General features: G+C 44.7%; 1 protein-coding gene and 1 long non-coding RNA gene across 5 annotated transcripts in view; one reads left to right on the top strand and one right to left on the bottom strand.

The window, feature by feature from the left end:
- Positions 1 to 5376, top strand: part of FARS2 (phenylalanyl-tRNA synthetase 2, mitochondrial) — a 193569-nt gene extending 188193 nt beyond the window's left edge. For all 4 annotated transcript variants that reach the window (XM_053396992.1, XM_053396995.1, XM_053396993.1 and 1 more), the window contains one exon: positions 5086 to 5376. In XM_053396992.1, the coding sequence (XP_053252967.1) occupies positions 5086 to 5224 (139 nt within the window). In that variant the 3' untranslated portion in view covers positions 5225 to 5376. The remainder of the gene's footprint in view (positions 1 to 5085) is intronic.
- The window catches only part of LOC128417819 (uncharacterized), a 313698-nt gene extending 298841 nt beyond the window's left edge, over positions 1 to 14857 (bottom strand). Inside the window, exon 1 of the long non-coding RNA XR_008331567.1 lies at positions 14799 to 14857. This is a non-coding gene — a long non-coding RNA (uncharacterized LOC128417819). The remainder of the gene's footprint in view (positions 1 to 14798) is intronic.
- Between the last annotated feature and the right edge of the window lie 504 nt (positions 14858 to 15361).

Raw genomic sequence — 15361 nt, 5'->3', positions numbered from 1 at the left:
AACTTACAGGAGTGCCAGCTTGGCCTTGGGGCCGTGGGTGCCTGGGGCCATGGGTGCCATGCAGTGGGGAATTTTGTGGGCACCCAGGGCCCCAGGGATTTGGCACCTATGGCAGCTTAACTTACACTATGTTAGGTTCTTGTGCATTGTGCATCACTTGCTTAATATATCAAAGTCTGTAGCATTCAAGCCAAGCATCATTGGACTTGGCTATCCCATCAGCCACCTTAATCTCACTCAACAGTCCTCACAACATGTCAAAGCAGAGTTTTCTTTGTACATCTCCCACAAACTCTTTATTATAGCCACTGTCCCCTTGCTAGGCCTGTTTCCTCCTCACCTGTCTACTCTTGGAAGGAGCACTGAGGTTACCATCCATCGGTGTGAAGGATGTCAGCTGTTCTAGCCTCATTTTAAGTCCAGGAGACTTTAAGCCCTGTGTGTGGCTGCCTAGCGGAGTCAAAGCATTAGAGGTCAAGTTGGAAGTTACCTTGTCATGACTGCGTGCTTGACAGGCAGTCCGTCGGACCACTTGCGAGCATTCCTACTAAAAGCAGCACAATCCAGCCACTAGCTAACTTCGCGGTTCCAGCATGTGAGAAGGAGAATTTCACATCAGGTATCAGGAGGAGCATATGAGTGCCCCAAGGCTAAAAGCAACACCGGTTGCAGAGTCCATTGGCACCTCCACTGTTTCCAGTGTTTTCGTAAGCCTTTGAAGCAGAGTAATATTTCAAGCTCCTGGGGCCAAATGCCACTCTCAGTCCAAAGGTGTCCTAGACCAGTGGTTCTCAACCTATGGGTCCCCGGATGTTGTTGGACTACAACTCCCATCATCCCTGAGCTCTGGCCTTGCTAGCTAGAGGTGATGGGAGTTGTAGTTCAACAACACCTGGGGACCCACAGGTTGAGAAAGGCTGTCCTAGACTAACACCAGTGGATACACAGCCCAACAACATTGTGGGTGTGGTCTTTCAAAAACGTCCAGAGCTTGCAAAAGGATGAAAACCTCAGTTTAAATCTCTTGCAGTCCAAACTTCCAATAGTGCTGGGCTGTGTGTCTACCATCTCAAGCTTCACTTGCTGGTGCCCTGTTGCTGAAGCAACAGCTCCCTTTCTGCCCTGTACCTTGCCACTCCATTATGATATATGTAAACTGCTAAAGATGAGGTAAAATGAAAATCAGATGGGAGGACTTGGGGAAGCTCACCTAACAATGTTTAGGAAAAATAAGGATAAGACAAGAATTTGTTTGTATTGTTTGTTTTTCTGTTTATGTTGTTTATTTGTGTTATAAAATGAATAAAAAAATTTTTTTGGGGGGGAAAGCCTGTCTGGCTTAAGGCACACACTTCATCCCATGCCATCTGGGTGCTGTATATAGTCCTACCCCCTTACTTTTGCCCCTTAAAAAAAGCAAGAGGAGTAGGTCTTAAGTCTACGCTGGTTCACTCATGTATATTGGTGGGGTGTGGGTTTAAATCATATTCCCATTGACAGTGTGATGCCACACAAGCTCCAGCCATCTTGCCATTAGCTGGCTTGGAGCCAAGCGCAATAATGGTCAGCTCCAAAATTTATAGCATGGTTTAGAGTAATCATCTGCACTCTGTTAGATGTGGTGGTTTCGAGAGCATAACGCAGAGAGGAAATAGCCATTGTTTGTCAGCTCTAATCACTTTGCAATATTTTCCTCTAGCCTCTCTCGCATGGACGGAGAGCCCTATAATTGTTGCAGAACTAACTGAGTAAAGGGTGTAGCAGTCTTCAGCGTATGAGCAGCGTGGTCCATGAGTGTCAATGTGGTATAAATGGTTAGATCGTCAACTTGTGACCAAGGAGACCAGAGTTCAAATCCCCACTCAGCCATGAAGCTCCCCAAGTGACCTTGGACCAGTCAGTCAGTCACCGTCTCTAAGCCTAGCCTGCCCCACAGGGTTGTTGTGGGGATTAAATGAGGAAGGAGGGGGAAATGTGCGCCATCTTGAGCCCCTTAGAGTAAAAGGTTGGCTATAAACAAACAAACAAATGAGGTAATACTGAGGTAAATGAACTGACTAAATAAATAAATAAATAAATAATGAGGAAATGCTGAGGTAAATGGACTGACTAAATAAACAAATTAGGTAATACTGAGGTAAATGAAATGTAAATAAATAAATAAATAAATAAATACATAAATAAATAGATAGATAGATAGATAGATAGATAGATAGGTAGGTAGGTAGGTAGGTAATACCTGAGGTAAATGGAAAGACTAATGACCTGCATAAGGGCCAAACTGGATTTAATGTTAAAGACACTCTTTGTCTCTCTGGTTTTCTCCTCTTCTTTTCAAATAGCAGGGGTGGGGATAGGAAGCAGAATTGAGATTTCTTTCTTTCTTTTGTTTATTTAACTTATATACCACTTTTAGGGGAAGAGCGGGGATGCCTCCCAAAGTGCGTATTTACAAACTGTGTATGTACTAATATGCGTAAAATAGAAGGTTAAAAGCCATTGAAAATGCGTACACATAGACTTCATTCAAACCAATATTACAATAATATGGCAGCAATGATTTGTCAAAGCAGTAATGACCATATCAGCATCTAAAGCCTAGCTAGTAATTTAGCCCCTACAGATGAGTCTGTAAGGACCATTTGAAAATGCTGAGGGATAGTGCTTGCCGGATCTTACTCAGAATAGAATTCCAGAACTTTGGGGCCACTGCTGAGAAGACCCATTTTCTGATTCCACCAACCCATTGCAATAGGGCAGACATGTCCAACACGTCAATGGCGATCGATGGGTAGATCCTGCGATGAATTTTGGTCAATCACCACCCGCCCTCTGCTGGAGACGTTGGGGCTGTTTTGACGCTGCGCATGCCCACCCCTACCCCGTCGGTGTGTGCCCACCCTCCCTGCATCCACCCCTGCCATATTGAGGGAAGCAGCCAGCGCCCGCCCACCCTGCACCCATCCCTGGGTGCCAGTTTTTATGTTGCATCATGGATCACAGTCAACTTCAAGTTGGACATGCCTGCAAAAGGGGAAACTGTGACCTCATGAGCACATGAGGATAATCATCCTTTCACTCTTGTCACATCCTTCCACAATATCCCTTGTAAACGGCAGCCTTCTGGAGGGAGATTTTTCAGCAGGAAAGCTGTGCGGTTAGGGGGACGAATTAAACCCCGTTTGCCCAGGTCATGGTCCTGATCCAGATCACACTCCCTCCACACACACAACTGTTATTTTAAAATGCACACATATGAAAGAGACAAGCATGTTTTTAATCTGGTTTAGCTCTCAGCCTCCTATGTTCATATGAACTTTAGCTGTAGACATTGCTGTCAACATATATGGAATGCTGATCATGCAATCATTCCTGCCACTATTACACAAAATAATGTCTTTTGTTTCAGCCATTTTATTTGCTGAGAGGTGTTTTTATTTATGCTCCTTTTGGCACGAGAATCCATCAATATATCTGCGCTATGTTTCTCCCCATCGTCCCTTGTGTGGCACTCCAGTGTATTTACTGTGTTTCATTACCCAAAAGCCTCAGGCTGTGGCTGAGTATGTTGTGACGCTAAGATCAATTAAAGCTTAATGAAAGGAGAAAGAGGCTGTGTGATTGCAGGCCGGATGGAGTTGTCAGAAGGTGCAGTTTGGGTAAATAATGTCCTCCTTACTCAGTGTTAATCCTTAGCATTTGTTGACCTAGCAGAACTGCAGGCTCAAGAGTTTTTCTGGCTGGGTATTTCGGCTCTTGACAGTGTTTCAAACTGCGTTCTCTGCAGTAGTGGCTTTCAACGTTTCCAGGTAAAGGATCCACCAATTGGTGCAGCCTTTAACCACCTAAGTGGCGCATAGCTCTTTCCTTTTTTTTAAAGCTGCCTGTTTTTGTCCTCTTTAAGGACGTTCTGCATGTGGCAGTAGTGTTTGTTTGTTTGTTTGTTTGTTTGTTTGTTTGTTTGATACCTGCCCTTCGCCCTAAGGTCCCAGGGTGGGTAATAAATATCCCTCCCACCCCAAGAAACCCATACAGAAATTTAATACAGAACCACACTGCGTAATACAACTGTGTGGTACCAGTCTAAATATATTACCAATCGACTTGCGTGATTGGACATTTATTTTAGGATTCAGGCAGGACAGCTGTGTTACAACAAACAGAAAAAGAGCCTTGTAGCACAGTTAAGACAAACAGATTTATCGTGGCCTAAGCTTACGTTCAATGACCTTTTGGCCCTACTGTTTACCTTCCCCAGTCCCCCCTCCCATTAGGGGGGTGTGTGTGTGTGTACGCACGCGCGCACACACACAGACACACACACACACTGAGAATAAGACTTATACATCAAATGCAGGAGAGAGCCTTGTGGCACCATAAAGTCTAACAGATTTATTGTGGCATAAGCTTTGTGGACCAGAGACCACTTCATCACATGCATGAAGGGTTATTTTTGATTTACCTGCCACCATCAATGTACATGGTGTTTTACAGAGCAAAATAATACTCCCTCTCCTTGTACGAACCCTCTCTCCTTTGAATGTGTGTGTGTTTGGTTCCTTTGTGCCCTGGGGAATGTGGATTGGTTCACTTGCTTGAGGTAAATCATTGGTTTAATAATAATCACTGGGAATTTTACATATGCCTCTTTAGCTGCTAGGGTTTTCTTCACCTCCTCCTCTCCCTGACCCCCTTCTTCTTTTTAGATATTTCACAGCAGGCAGAAGATCCCAAGGTGCAGTCGCAGTCTCCCCCCCCCCCCCGATGATTTTAAAATTGACTTCCCTCTGGCACCTCAGCAGAGGGGCACATAACCACTGGTACGAGGTTTCAAGATGGGAAAGAATGTTAAAAGTTGAAAAGCGTGATGGTTGTACCTTTGAGATACAAGTGGGGCTACAAAACAAATTTTGCTGGTTTCTCTTCCTTGTAAGTGAATTATGCATTATGTTCCATCCCTTGTATTGGCATATGTAATTAACAACAAGACAAGAAAAAGCAGGAAGTAACTGCGAGGGCGTGCTCTTTCTCTATATTTTTTTTATTTGACGTATAACTCTCCAACATCTGGTTTTTGTTTCCTAGGACAAAAAGGACCAGCCATTGTTACGAGATCACTTACCGCCACTTGGAAAAGACCTTGACTCAGAAGGAAGTAAACTGCATCCATAAATCCATCGAGGAATCAGTTGTACAGAAATTAGGAGTAGAGGGAAGATTTTGAGCTTTGAATTCTCCAGTTTTCTTTTATCGCTGCCCTGCCCACACCCCCTTCTGTTTGAAAGCAGTTTCTATCATGTGGAAGCTTTTGGCAATGGTGGAATTTTCAGGTAATAAAAAGTGAACAACATAACAGTTCCTGAAAATATCAGTGAATTGCTTGTTGGGTAATTTGTACGTTGTTAATCAGTTCTCGTGTGTTATTAAACTCCAGAACGTGTGTGCTATTTCTGCATTGACAGGATGTTCCATGCACTTGTGACAGAACCTCAGGCCAACTATAGGTTGCTTGTGAATGTGACCCAACTGTACATTACAAGCTAGACTGCCAACAAAATGAAGGTCCTCCCTCCCTTTTTTGCAATGGAGAAAAAGATGCTTAATAGGCATGGTAAAGGTAAAGGGATCCCTGACCATTAGGTCCAGTCACACTCTGGGGCTGCGGCGCTCATCTCGCTTTATTGGCCGAGGGAGCTGGCGTACAGCTTCCGGGTCATGTGGCCAGCATGACTGAGCCGCTTCTGGCGAATCAGAGCAGCGCACGGAAACGCCGTTTACCTTCCCGCAGGAGCGGTACCTATTTATCTGCTTGCACTTTGACGTGCTTTCAAACTGCTAGGTTGGCAGGAGCAGGGACCGAGCAACGGGAGCTCACCCCATCGCGGGGATTCAAACCGCCGACCTTCTGATCAGCAAGTCCTAGGCTCTGTGGTTTAACCCACAGCGCCACCCACGTCCCTAATGGACATGGTGCTGAGCCCTTTTTGCAGTATTAACTCTTAAGGCTGCATTCCTATGCACTCCTTCCAGGAGTAAGCCCTATTGAACCCAGTGGATTTTACTTCATAGTAAACATGCATAAGATAAATTGGCGATGGAGGAAATTCCCTGCAAACTAATTAGGTTGCAGCCTGAGCCTTGCACAATTTTTTTTTTTTAAAAAAAGTTGGACTGCACAGTGGTTTGCTGGGATACAAAACAAGCCCACGGCTTAATTTGGTTTATCTGGCTTTCTTTGTAAAGCTGCTGCGAAGGGAAGCAGTTGTGAATTACCTCAGCCACAAATTGCTTTGCGATTGCACCACTTCAGACTCCAGTGAATTCTACTGTAAACTAACATTCCCAGTACAGTAACATTAATCTGAAAAGAGCCAGGTACGGAGTACCACAATCAAGAATTCTTTTATCTCACTGGGTCATTTAGCGGCCGCTGAAAGACACAGCATTTGTTTTTGTGGGGTTTTTTTGCCTCAGTTCTTTCTTCGCTGTCTGGTGACTCTATCTCTCCTTGGTATTGGCACATTTGTCTGCCTCCTCCAGTGTTGTATTGAATATTACCAAATTGATTTTCTAACAAGAGAGCCATGGCAGACATTTTGGCCTGCTATGCCTGCAATATGAAGCCAGAGCACGGGTATTTCTCTTCGCTGGTAGATCACAGCAACATTGGGCAGCCTGTGCCCCCTAAACTATAAGTTCAGTGAAGAATACCAACGCCGTTGCCAGTTTTGAAGTAAGATTCCAACCACCAGCCTAGTCAACTTCTTTAGATTGAAAATGGGACAGGGGCTGGTCTCACACAGCAAAAAAATATTGGGTTGGCCCATAAGGGGGCAAGGAACCTCAGGCCAGAGATCAAATGTGTCTCCCCCGGCCTCTTTATCCAGCTTTCAGTGCTCTTTATTATTTCATGCCACCTTCTCAGGCCACACCTTCTCTCCACAGGCTGCAGCCCACACTGGCCTCAAATGCCTTCTTGTGGCTGGAATGTGTCATGTAACTGCTTGCAACAGGTGAAGGCTGGAGAGGTGTGTGAGGATGAAGGGTTGCTGACTTTTGCATGGCTGAAAAGAAGCTTGCTATACAAGGTTAAGGTGCTGCCTTATTACTATTACTATTACTACTATTACTACTACCATGGACTTGCCATGGACTACTATTACTACTACCATGGACTTGCAAAGGTTCCCAACACCCAACTCTCCATGACGGCCCCAGTCCCTGATCCATATGGTAAATACTATGTATTTACCGTGTGAATAAATACTGGCAGTGAAGGACCACCAACTTGGATGGCTTTAGAAGAGGGTTGGACAGATTCATGGAGAGGAAGGCTCTCGATGACTACTAGCTGTGATGGCTGTGATCAGTAATGTTTCTGAATCCCAGTTGTTGGAAGCCACGAAAGGGTAGGGTGCTCTTGTGCTCGGGTCCAGTTTGACGGCTTCCCACAGGCACCTGGTTAGCCACTGTGAGAACAGGATACTGGACTAGATTGGGCCCCTGGCCTGATCCAGCAGGCTCTTCTTATGTACATTAAAGGGGGGACAGCACATTGGTGGAGATGCTTTGAACACAGTCATGCTTCAGCCCTCTTCCCCCCCACCCTGCCAGTCATCTCTGTTATGTGGAGGTGCAGTAAATGGACCATTGGCCTGCACGGGTGTTTTTCTCTTAATTTGCTGAAAGGGGGGACGGGGACGCAGAGAGAATGGGTGGTGAGATGTGTTCCTCGCAGCCCACACTGAAAAAAGTAACCTCTGCCTCCCTCCGTAAGTGTAGCTAGACGTGATTTAAAGCTGCATCACACGGCTTTGATAAATGATAAATAATTAGCTGGCTCGGCTGGAACATTTCATTCTTAATTATCGTGGTTATATATTATTAATAAAGGTGTTTACTTGTCATCATGCCAAGCCATTTGTCAGGGGACAGCAGAGAAAGGCAGAATAATTCAGAATTACAATTAGCGGCCCGACATCAAGGAACGCTGCTACTCTGAAAACACACGTACTTATCTAATGAGGCAGGGCTGCAAGAGCTCCGGAGACTTGCACGGCGGTGACCACACCAGACAGAGTATGTGCCTTCCTTAGGATGCAGAGGAGCATGATAAATCAGAAATGTGTGGAATCCTTGAGGGGTGAAATGACTCCTTTCTTTTATATTTGGAACTCTTTCGACTTCCCTCTGACATTTTGCCCTAAGAGATGCATCTGCAGCCCTGGCACTGCTTACGGATAACAGGACTTACTAAATGCTTCCCCCATAGACTCACCCTTTCTGCAGAAAGAGTTTCTCAGCCTTTCTTCTGTTTGAGATGCAGACAGATGGGAGCAAAGCCCTTCCACGTAATTTATAACCGTCATACGCCTCTAATCCTTTGCTCTCATTCTCCATGAACCTTCCAACAGGAGTTCGAAGGATTCTGGCCTGGCTTCCTTGATAAGAAGCATGGTCTTGGTAGGCCTTTAAACTTTTTCCCTGAAAAAGTCTCCATTGCCTCACAGGGCACGCTAAGCAAAAGTAATGCAGTTTCCGGGAGCATGTGTGTTAGGGTTTTGCTATTGATTCTGGAGAATATAGTTGTTCGTTTTTTGAAAAATCTCTACATTCTCAGGACTATTGAGATTGGTTTCAAAACCGTCTCTAGAGTTCTGGCACAGATTTGTAGGCCTATTCAATTTTACTCCCCTACCCTGACTTACCATGAGCAGGATATATCACGCTAAGCACCTTATAGCATAAGACTTCATCCTCCTTGTTTTGCCGGTAGATCAGAGTTCTTCATCCTAAGCTTTATTATTGTGGCTTATCTTTCTCAAAGAAGGTCTGTGTAGGTCCTGATATTACTGTTCCTAATCCTCTCTTTAAGATGAGATGCCCAGGTCTGCAGGGAAGCACAGTGCGGAAACGCACAGAAGGTGAAAATCGCATAATGTCTGTGTGTATCTCAGGTGCAAAGAGACTCATGCACACAAAATCTTGTTGAAGGTGGCCTTCAATGACCCAAGGTGTCAGACTTGGCAGACTCTGACAGCTTGTGTGCCTTCAGTGATTCCCACTCCAGTTCCATACACACACACACACACACACACACACACACACACACACACACCTTCTTCTTTGGCGGTCACTTGTAGCCGAGTAAGATTGTCTTCCATAAACACGGTTTTAACAACGAGTCCATAAGTGACTGTGGAGGCCAATTCTGGATCCACACATCCTTCCATAGTGGGGACATTGGTTTCTGGGCGGGAGCTGATCACAGTGTGGATTTGCCAAGTGTGCCTTCCTCCTAGCACGTTTCTCCATTGCGTCCTGAGTTTGAGTGTCTTCAAAGCCCATGACACCTTTGCTAATGGTTTTACCTTTTCCATATATATGTGAAAGCATTCACAAAGCCATTTCTTTGAGGCGGAAGAGCCACCACCAACAGCATGGAGCAATTTGTATTTGCAAAGTCACATGATAGCATGTTAAAGAGCTGGTGTGGTATAGTGCTGGGTGAGAGACTTTGGGAGCCCCCTGTACAAATAGGTAAAAGGTAAGGTAAAGGACCCCTGGACGGTTAAGTCCAGTCAAAGGCGACTATGGGGTTGCCGCAGTACCTATTTATCTATTTGCACTGGTGTGCTTTCGAACTGCTAGGTTGGCAGGAGCTGGGACAGAGCAACCGGGAGTTCACTCTGTTGCAGGGATTCAAACCGGTGACCTTCTGATCAGCAAGCCCAAGAGGCTCAGTGGTTTAGACCACAGCACCACCAGCGTCCCATGTTCAAATACTTAGCCAATAACTCATCCTCAGGCAAGCCAACATCTCTCAGGCTGAATTCCACCACCAATACAATATGGGAGAAGTTATGGTGGCCTATAATACAGAGTATGTGCAAAGATGCTTGAATGTAGTTTTCCTGCTGTGTGATAAGACCAAAGGTGAGGATGATTTTGCAGGACCTCACAGTGCATTAACATTCTCCTACAGAGCCCCTTCCCCCTGCAACATGGCCATGTGAGTCAGCATTTAAAAGACTGAGCAGGGGAAAATAGCATAGGAATTAATTCTCCAATATGATCCGGTGAAAAGAACCTCACTTTATATAAGGTAGGAAATCAGGCTGGTGATTTCTCTGCTTTCTGCTGAGAAATGTTCAGCCTTGCAATGTCGCTTTGATGAAGGGAGAATTACCTGGCTTGCCAAAAGAGACTAAATACTTCATGATGTTTCCTGCTGTCCGAGGCTCAGGACTCCTGCGAACATTCCCTTTTGAAAAACAGGGCAATTTTGCCTGAAGAACCTCCTTTCTGAGCTCTGGTGCTTTCCCTTCCTAGCTTAAAAGTCTTCGTGACATCTGTTTTTAGAATACTTTGGGACACCCACTGGCAGTGGCAGGAAAGGTGCACACAGACACACACGCATTTCTGGGAACAAAAGAGACGGTTTTATAAAAGAAACCCTTATAGCTAGAAATTCCTGAACACTGTACTTTAAAGTGTTTTCCAAAAGAGTAGGTTTTTTTAATCAACAGGACAAAGGAGCCAGTTATATTTATGTACCCAGTGCATGCGCCCTACCCAACTATCATAAATGTACATAAATGTGTTTCTTGGTACAAACAATTATTCAAAAGTTTGCAGCAAGGATTGGGGGGGGGGCATGCGGACCTATAGATGATGTTGAGCTACACTGGCCAGGCTGGCTGAGGATTATGGGAGTTGAGAGTCCAACAGTATCTGGGGGGGGGCATATGTTCCCTATTCCTAATGTATACACTTGTGGAAACAAACAGAAAGCCTTGTGTACTCCAGATGCAAACAGCATGGTGTCTACTTGTTAGAAGTGCAACAGCAGGGATCATTCAGTTCATAACTTAAGGGTTAATTCTGCTAGTGTTAAAGTCAGTTAGCCAAGGGTGTGTGTGGAGGTGTTGCTTAGCAACCTGGTGGAGTGGCATGATCTACCCTGAGGTTGCATGGGCTCTGATTCGCTGTGTAGTTCTGAGGGAGCTTTCCTCTATATGTTTGGTTGAATGTCGCCACGCTGTGTACACGAGGCCTGAACTCAGAAAGACAAACTATCTCTGTTTATTTCTCCTCAGATTATACACTGCTTTGTTCAGTTTTCTCAGTGAAGTGTTGTCAGGGCTTTGACCTTCAGCTGTGTTGTTTTTCTTTTAAATATATATATTTTATTAAAGATTTCTTAGTTTGCAAAAATGTGTGCATTGTCTCTTTTTTCAAGCTGCGTTTTCTACAGATCAGTTTCATTTGTTGTGAGACATTAGTGTTACATACAGTGTTAGGTTAGGAAGAAAATGGGGAAAGGGGGGGAATGGTGAGTGGGGTGGGGTCGGGTGGTGTTATTTAAGTGATTTTGCTAACATTGCTGCTTGTTTGGACTGTACAGAGCCAATCCTAACTTGTAAAGTTCGTACTGGAGACAATTGACTCTTGTGTGCACACATAATACAATCAGTGCCTGCGCAGCAAAATTTTCTGAGTCAAGGGAGTGGTTTAGTTGTTAGAATTTCAGATCAGACCAGAACTAGGAAGACACAGGTTTAAATCCCCTCTCAGCTGTGAAGCTCACTGGGTCACTGTTGTCAATAACACTAATTTTCCACTTCAACCCACGCCCGAACTTAATATGAAGTACTATAAAGATAATGGCTTTAAAAGCTGGATGGCTTTAAAGAAATTCACAGATAGGGCTATCAGTGGCTACTTGCCACAGTGGTTATGTTCTACCTCCACTGTTAGAGACAGTAGGACTCTGAATGTCAGTAACTGGGAATCACGAGGAAGAGGATGCTAGACTAGATGGGCCTATGACCTGATTGAGGCTGATGCTGATGAAGACATCTTTCCGCAGGGCCTGCAAGAGAGAGCTGTTCCACCAGGCCTTTGGGCAGGAAGCAGTTTGACTTACTTTCCTTTGTATAAAACAAACCCAAAGGAGGCCCCCAACCAGCTCACAGGTCCTTGTATGCTCAGTGGAAACAGTGGCGGAGCTTCAAGCTCCGGTGGGGGGCGGAGAGCAGGCGGGGGTGTGGCTGGCATGCGTCCCCGATGGCATGGCATGCTTCCTGGGGGCGTGGCATGCAGCCTGCAGGGGCATGGCGCACATCCTGGGGGCATGGTGCGCTGCCTGCAGGGGCGTGGCGTTCTTCCTGGGGGCATGGCATGCATCCTGGGGGCGTGGTGCCCGGGGGGGGCAGCCACAATGGCACCCCACTGGGTTCCTCCGCCAGTGAGTGGAAACAGTTGGTCCTGGCAAGTATAAACCACTCTCAAATGAAAACTGGTAATTGCCACCTGCCCAGATTTTAACTTGTCTGAATTAATTTTAAGATGTATTTTAATTAATTGATGTCTGTTTTTATGCATATTGTGTTGTTTTTATGATGTTAGCCGCTCTGAGCCTGGCCTCAGTCAGGGAGGGTGAGATACAATTTAAAAAAATATATATTATTATTATTATTATTATTATTATTATTATTATTATTATTATTATTATTATCATCTTATGAAAAATAAAACAATCCTGAAATTACTGTGGAAATATGGGGTGGCTTTTGCCAGTAATGGCTGTACTTGATATTCTCCGGTGCTTTCCCATGTATGTCTCTGAAAGTACTTTCCAAACACTGGTTTCAGTAAAATTAACAGGAAGTGCTATGTGTTTCCCGAGGGACCAATTATAGCAGGGGGAAAATTACACAAAGCTGCAATTCTATCTGTGGGATAACAGCTCTTACACCCGGTCAAGCTTGACTCAGTCAGTGAGGCTCTTGGCCCCTGGGCAATACATTCCCTTTTCTCTAAATAACTTTTTGGGGAGCTTGAAGCCTTGGAAGACAAGGTAACAGCCTTTGGCTGATGGGAGCAGGTTAGTGCAGTCAGCACTTTTGGTCCCCGGGGTCTTAAAATTCCTTTTCAAGAGAGTACGTACAAGTCATCCAACAACAACATCCGTAGCACAGGGCAGCATTCTCATTATGTGAGAGATATGATGGTATTTTTGGAACAAAAATAATTTCAAGGCAGAGAATATTTCTGAGATTATAATATATATTCTTTGACAAATCTGTGATCTGCAAACGTTCCAGCTGGACAAAAACTTTTGACATAACGAGTATTGATAGAAGAAGAAACTAGGGGGAGGGAGGTTTGCTGCCAAAAGTCACACAAACTGAAATTAAAATACAGTGGTACCTCGGGTTAAGTACTTAATTTGTTCCGGAGGTCCGTTCTTAACCTGAAACTGTTCTTAACCTGAAGCACCACTTTAGCTAATGGGGCCTCCTGCTGCCGCCGCGTCGCCGGAGCATGATTTCTGTTCTCATCCTGAAGCAAAGTTCTTAACCCGAAGTACTATTTCTGGGTTAGCGGAGTCTGTAACCTGAAGTGTATGTAACCTGAAGCGCATGTAACCCAAGGTACCACTGTACAGCAGTGCCATAACACTTTCATGAACGCACCACACATTCAGCCTGAACTTGGTTTTTAAAACCATTGCTGCCACGCTTACCTTAAGAAGCCTATATTCCCACTAGAATTGCATACTCATGTTTATTTTTAACACTTCCAGCTGAATGCCTGGTAATACGTCACTGTGAAGATGACGTATTACAGAAGTTTTGGAGTGGGTGGCTTAGGAGATGGCATTCTCTGTGGTGGCCCCTTAGCTATGGAATTGCCTTTTCCGCGGTGGTATATCTGGCATCCTTGTTGCATAGCTTCTGTTATATGCCAAAGATATACCTGTTTTCCCTGCCCCTTGACACCTGACACACATAGATTTTAGGACCCGCCCTATTCTCCTGATTGTACATTAAACTCGAATATAGAATTTTTATATTGTTGTAACCCACGCTGGGTTCTTATGACGAAAGGTAAACAGAAACCTAAAAAGTTGTAGTAGTAATGTGTGTTATTATCCAAGCGGGTCTGCTTTTCTTTTCCTCCTTTGATTTCAGGCAAAAGCTGTAACAGATCATTTCCCCTCCAACGACGATTGTTTTGTGGAAGAACGGAAGCCTATTTAAAGAAATATTTAAAGAAATATTACTGTATGATGAATTCGCAGGCAGGATTTGAACGATGAGCAACAGAAGGAATTAAGAGATTATTGTATTATTGTTGTATTATTGTTGTGGTATAAGAGAGAGAAGGAATTAAGAGATTCTTGTATTATTGTTGTGGTATAAGAGAGAGAAGACAGGGTGCAGCAACGGGGAGAAATAAAAAAAAAAACACCATGGAAAATGGAATGGGAAGCCAACAAAAGAAAAGAAAAAAAATATGTATTGGAATGTATATGTGAAATTTTTTTAAATTTAATAAAATATAAGTGGGGGGAGGAAAACATCATTTCCCCTCAGAAACCTAGGACCCTTTCAATTTTTCAGCAGCCAAGGAGGGAGATTTCAAGGCCTTTATGACTGTTGTTCTCATCTCCACAGTTGTAGACGTCCTTGCCAAATGAGGACAAAAGGGCTCGTTGGCAGCATATTTGCAGCTCTCTATCCATCCACAGGGACCCGGGTGGTGCTGCGGGTTAAACCACAGAGCCTAGGACTTGCTGATCAGAAGGTCGGCGGTTCGAATCCCCGTGACGGGGTGAGCTCCCGTTGCTCGGTCCCTGCTCCTGCCAACCTAGCAGTTCAAAAGCACGTCAAAGTGCAAGTAGATAAATAGGTACCACTCCAGCGGGAAGGTAAATGGCATTTCCGTGCACTGCTCTGGTTCGCCAGAAGCGGCTTAGTCTTGCTGGCCACATGACCTGGAAGCTGTACGCTGGCTCCCTTGGCCAATAAAGTGAGATGAGCGCCACAACCCCAGAGTCGGCCACGACTGGACCTAATGGTCAGGGGTCCCTTTACCTATCCGTCCACAGGTACATTTTCTGCAAGGGTACCTACCATGCATGAACAAAACAAACATCAGGAAGCAAGTAATTGCTATCTGGGTGTTAGTATGTTTGGCCTTTCAGGAGATGTACTAGTCCAACTTGGGAGCTGCTAGGAGTCTTGAAACTACCAGAAGAGGTGAAATAAACATGCATCAGAAATAGCATTTCCTGCTCCGATAGGTGTAGCTTTGTACATGATTGTGTGGAGAGTTTACTGGGGATCTAGTCACCCGACCTATTCTCTCATGCCATAGGAAGAGACAGTCCGGCTAATGCCTCCATTTTGAGAGGTCAGGGACTGAAGAGAGATTAAAATGGATGTGTCTCATCCTTCTCCGAGACGAAAGGAGACATGCCCACAGGAAAACAACTTCTACCTGCTCCTTTATTAACTGGAGGTCTGGTTTTAATGCAGATAAAAACATCCGTGTGAGAGCAATCATTGCA

The sequence above is a fragment of the Podarcis raffonei genome, chromosome 7 (genome assembly GCF_027172205.1).
Source record: "Podarcis raffonei isolate rPodRaf1 chromosome 7, rPodRaf1.pri, whole genome shotgun sequence".
NCBI classification, from domain to species: domain Eukaryota; kingdom Metazoa; phylum Chordata; class Lepidosauria; order Squamata; family Lacertidae; genus Podarcis; species Podarcis raffonei.
The sequence above is the reverse complement of the archived record's forward strand: the minus strand, read 5'-3'. Positions and strand labels throughout refer to the sequence as shown.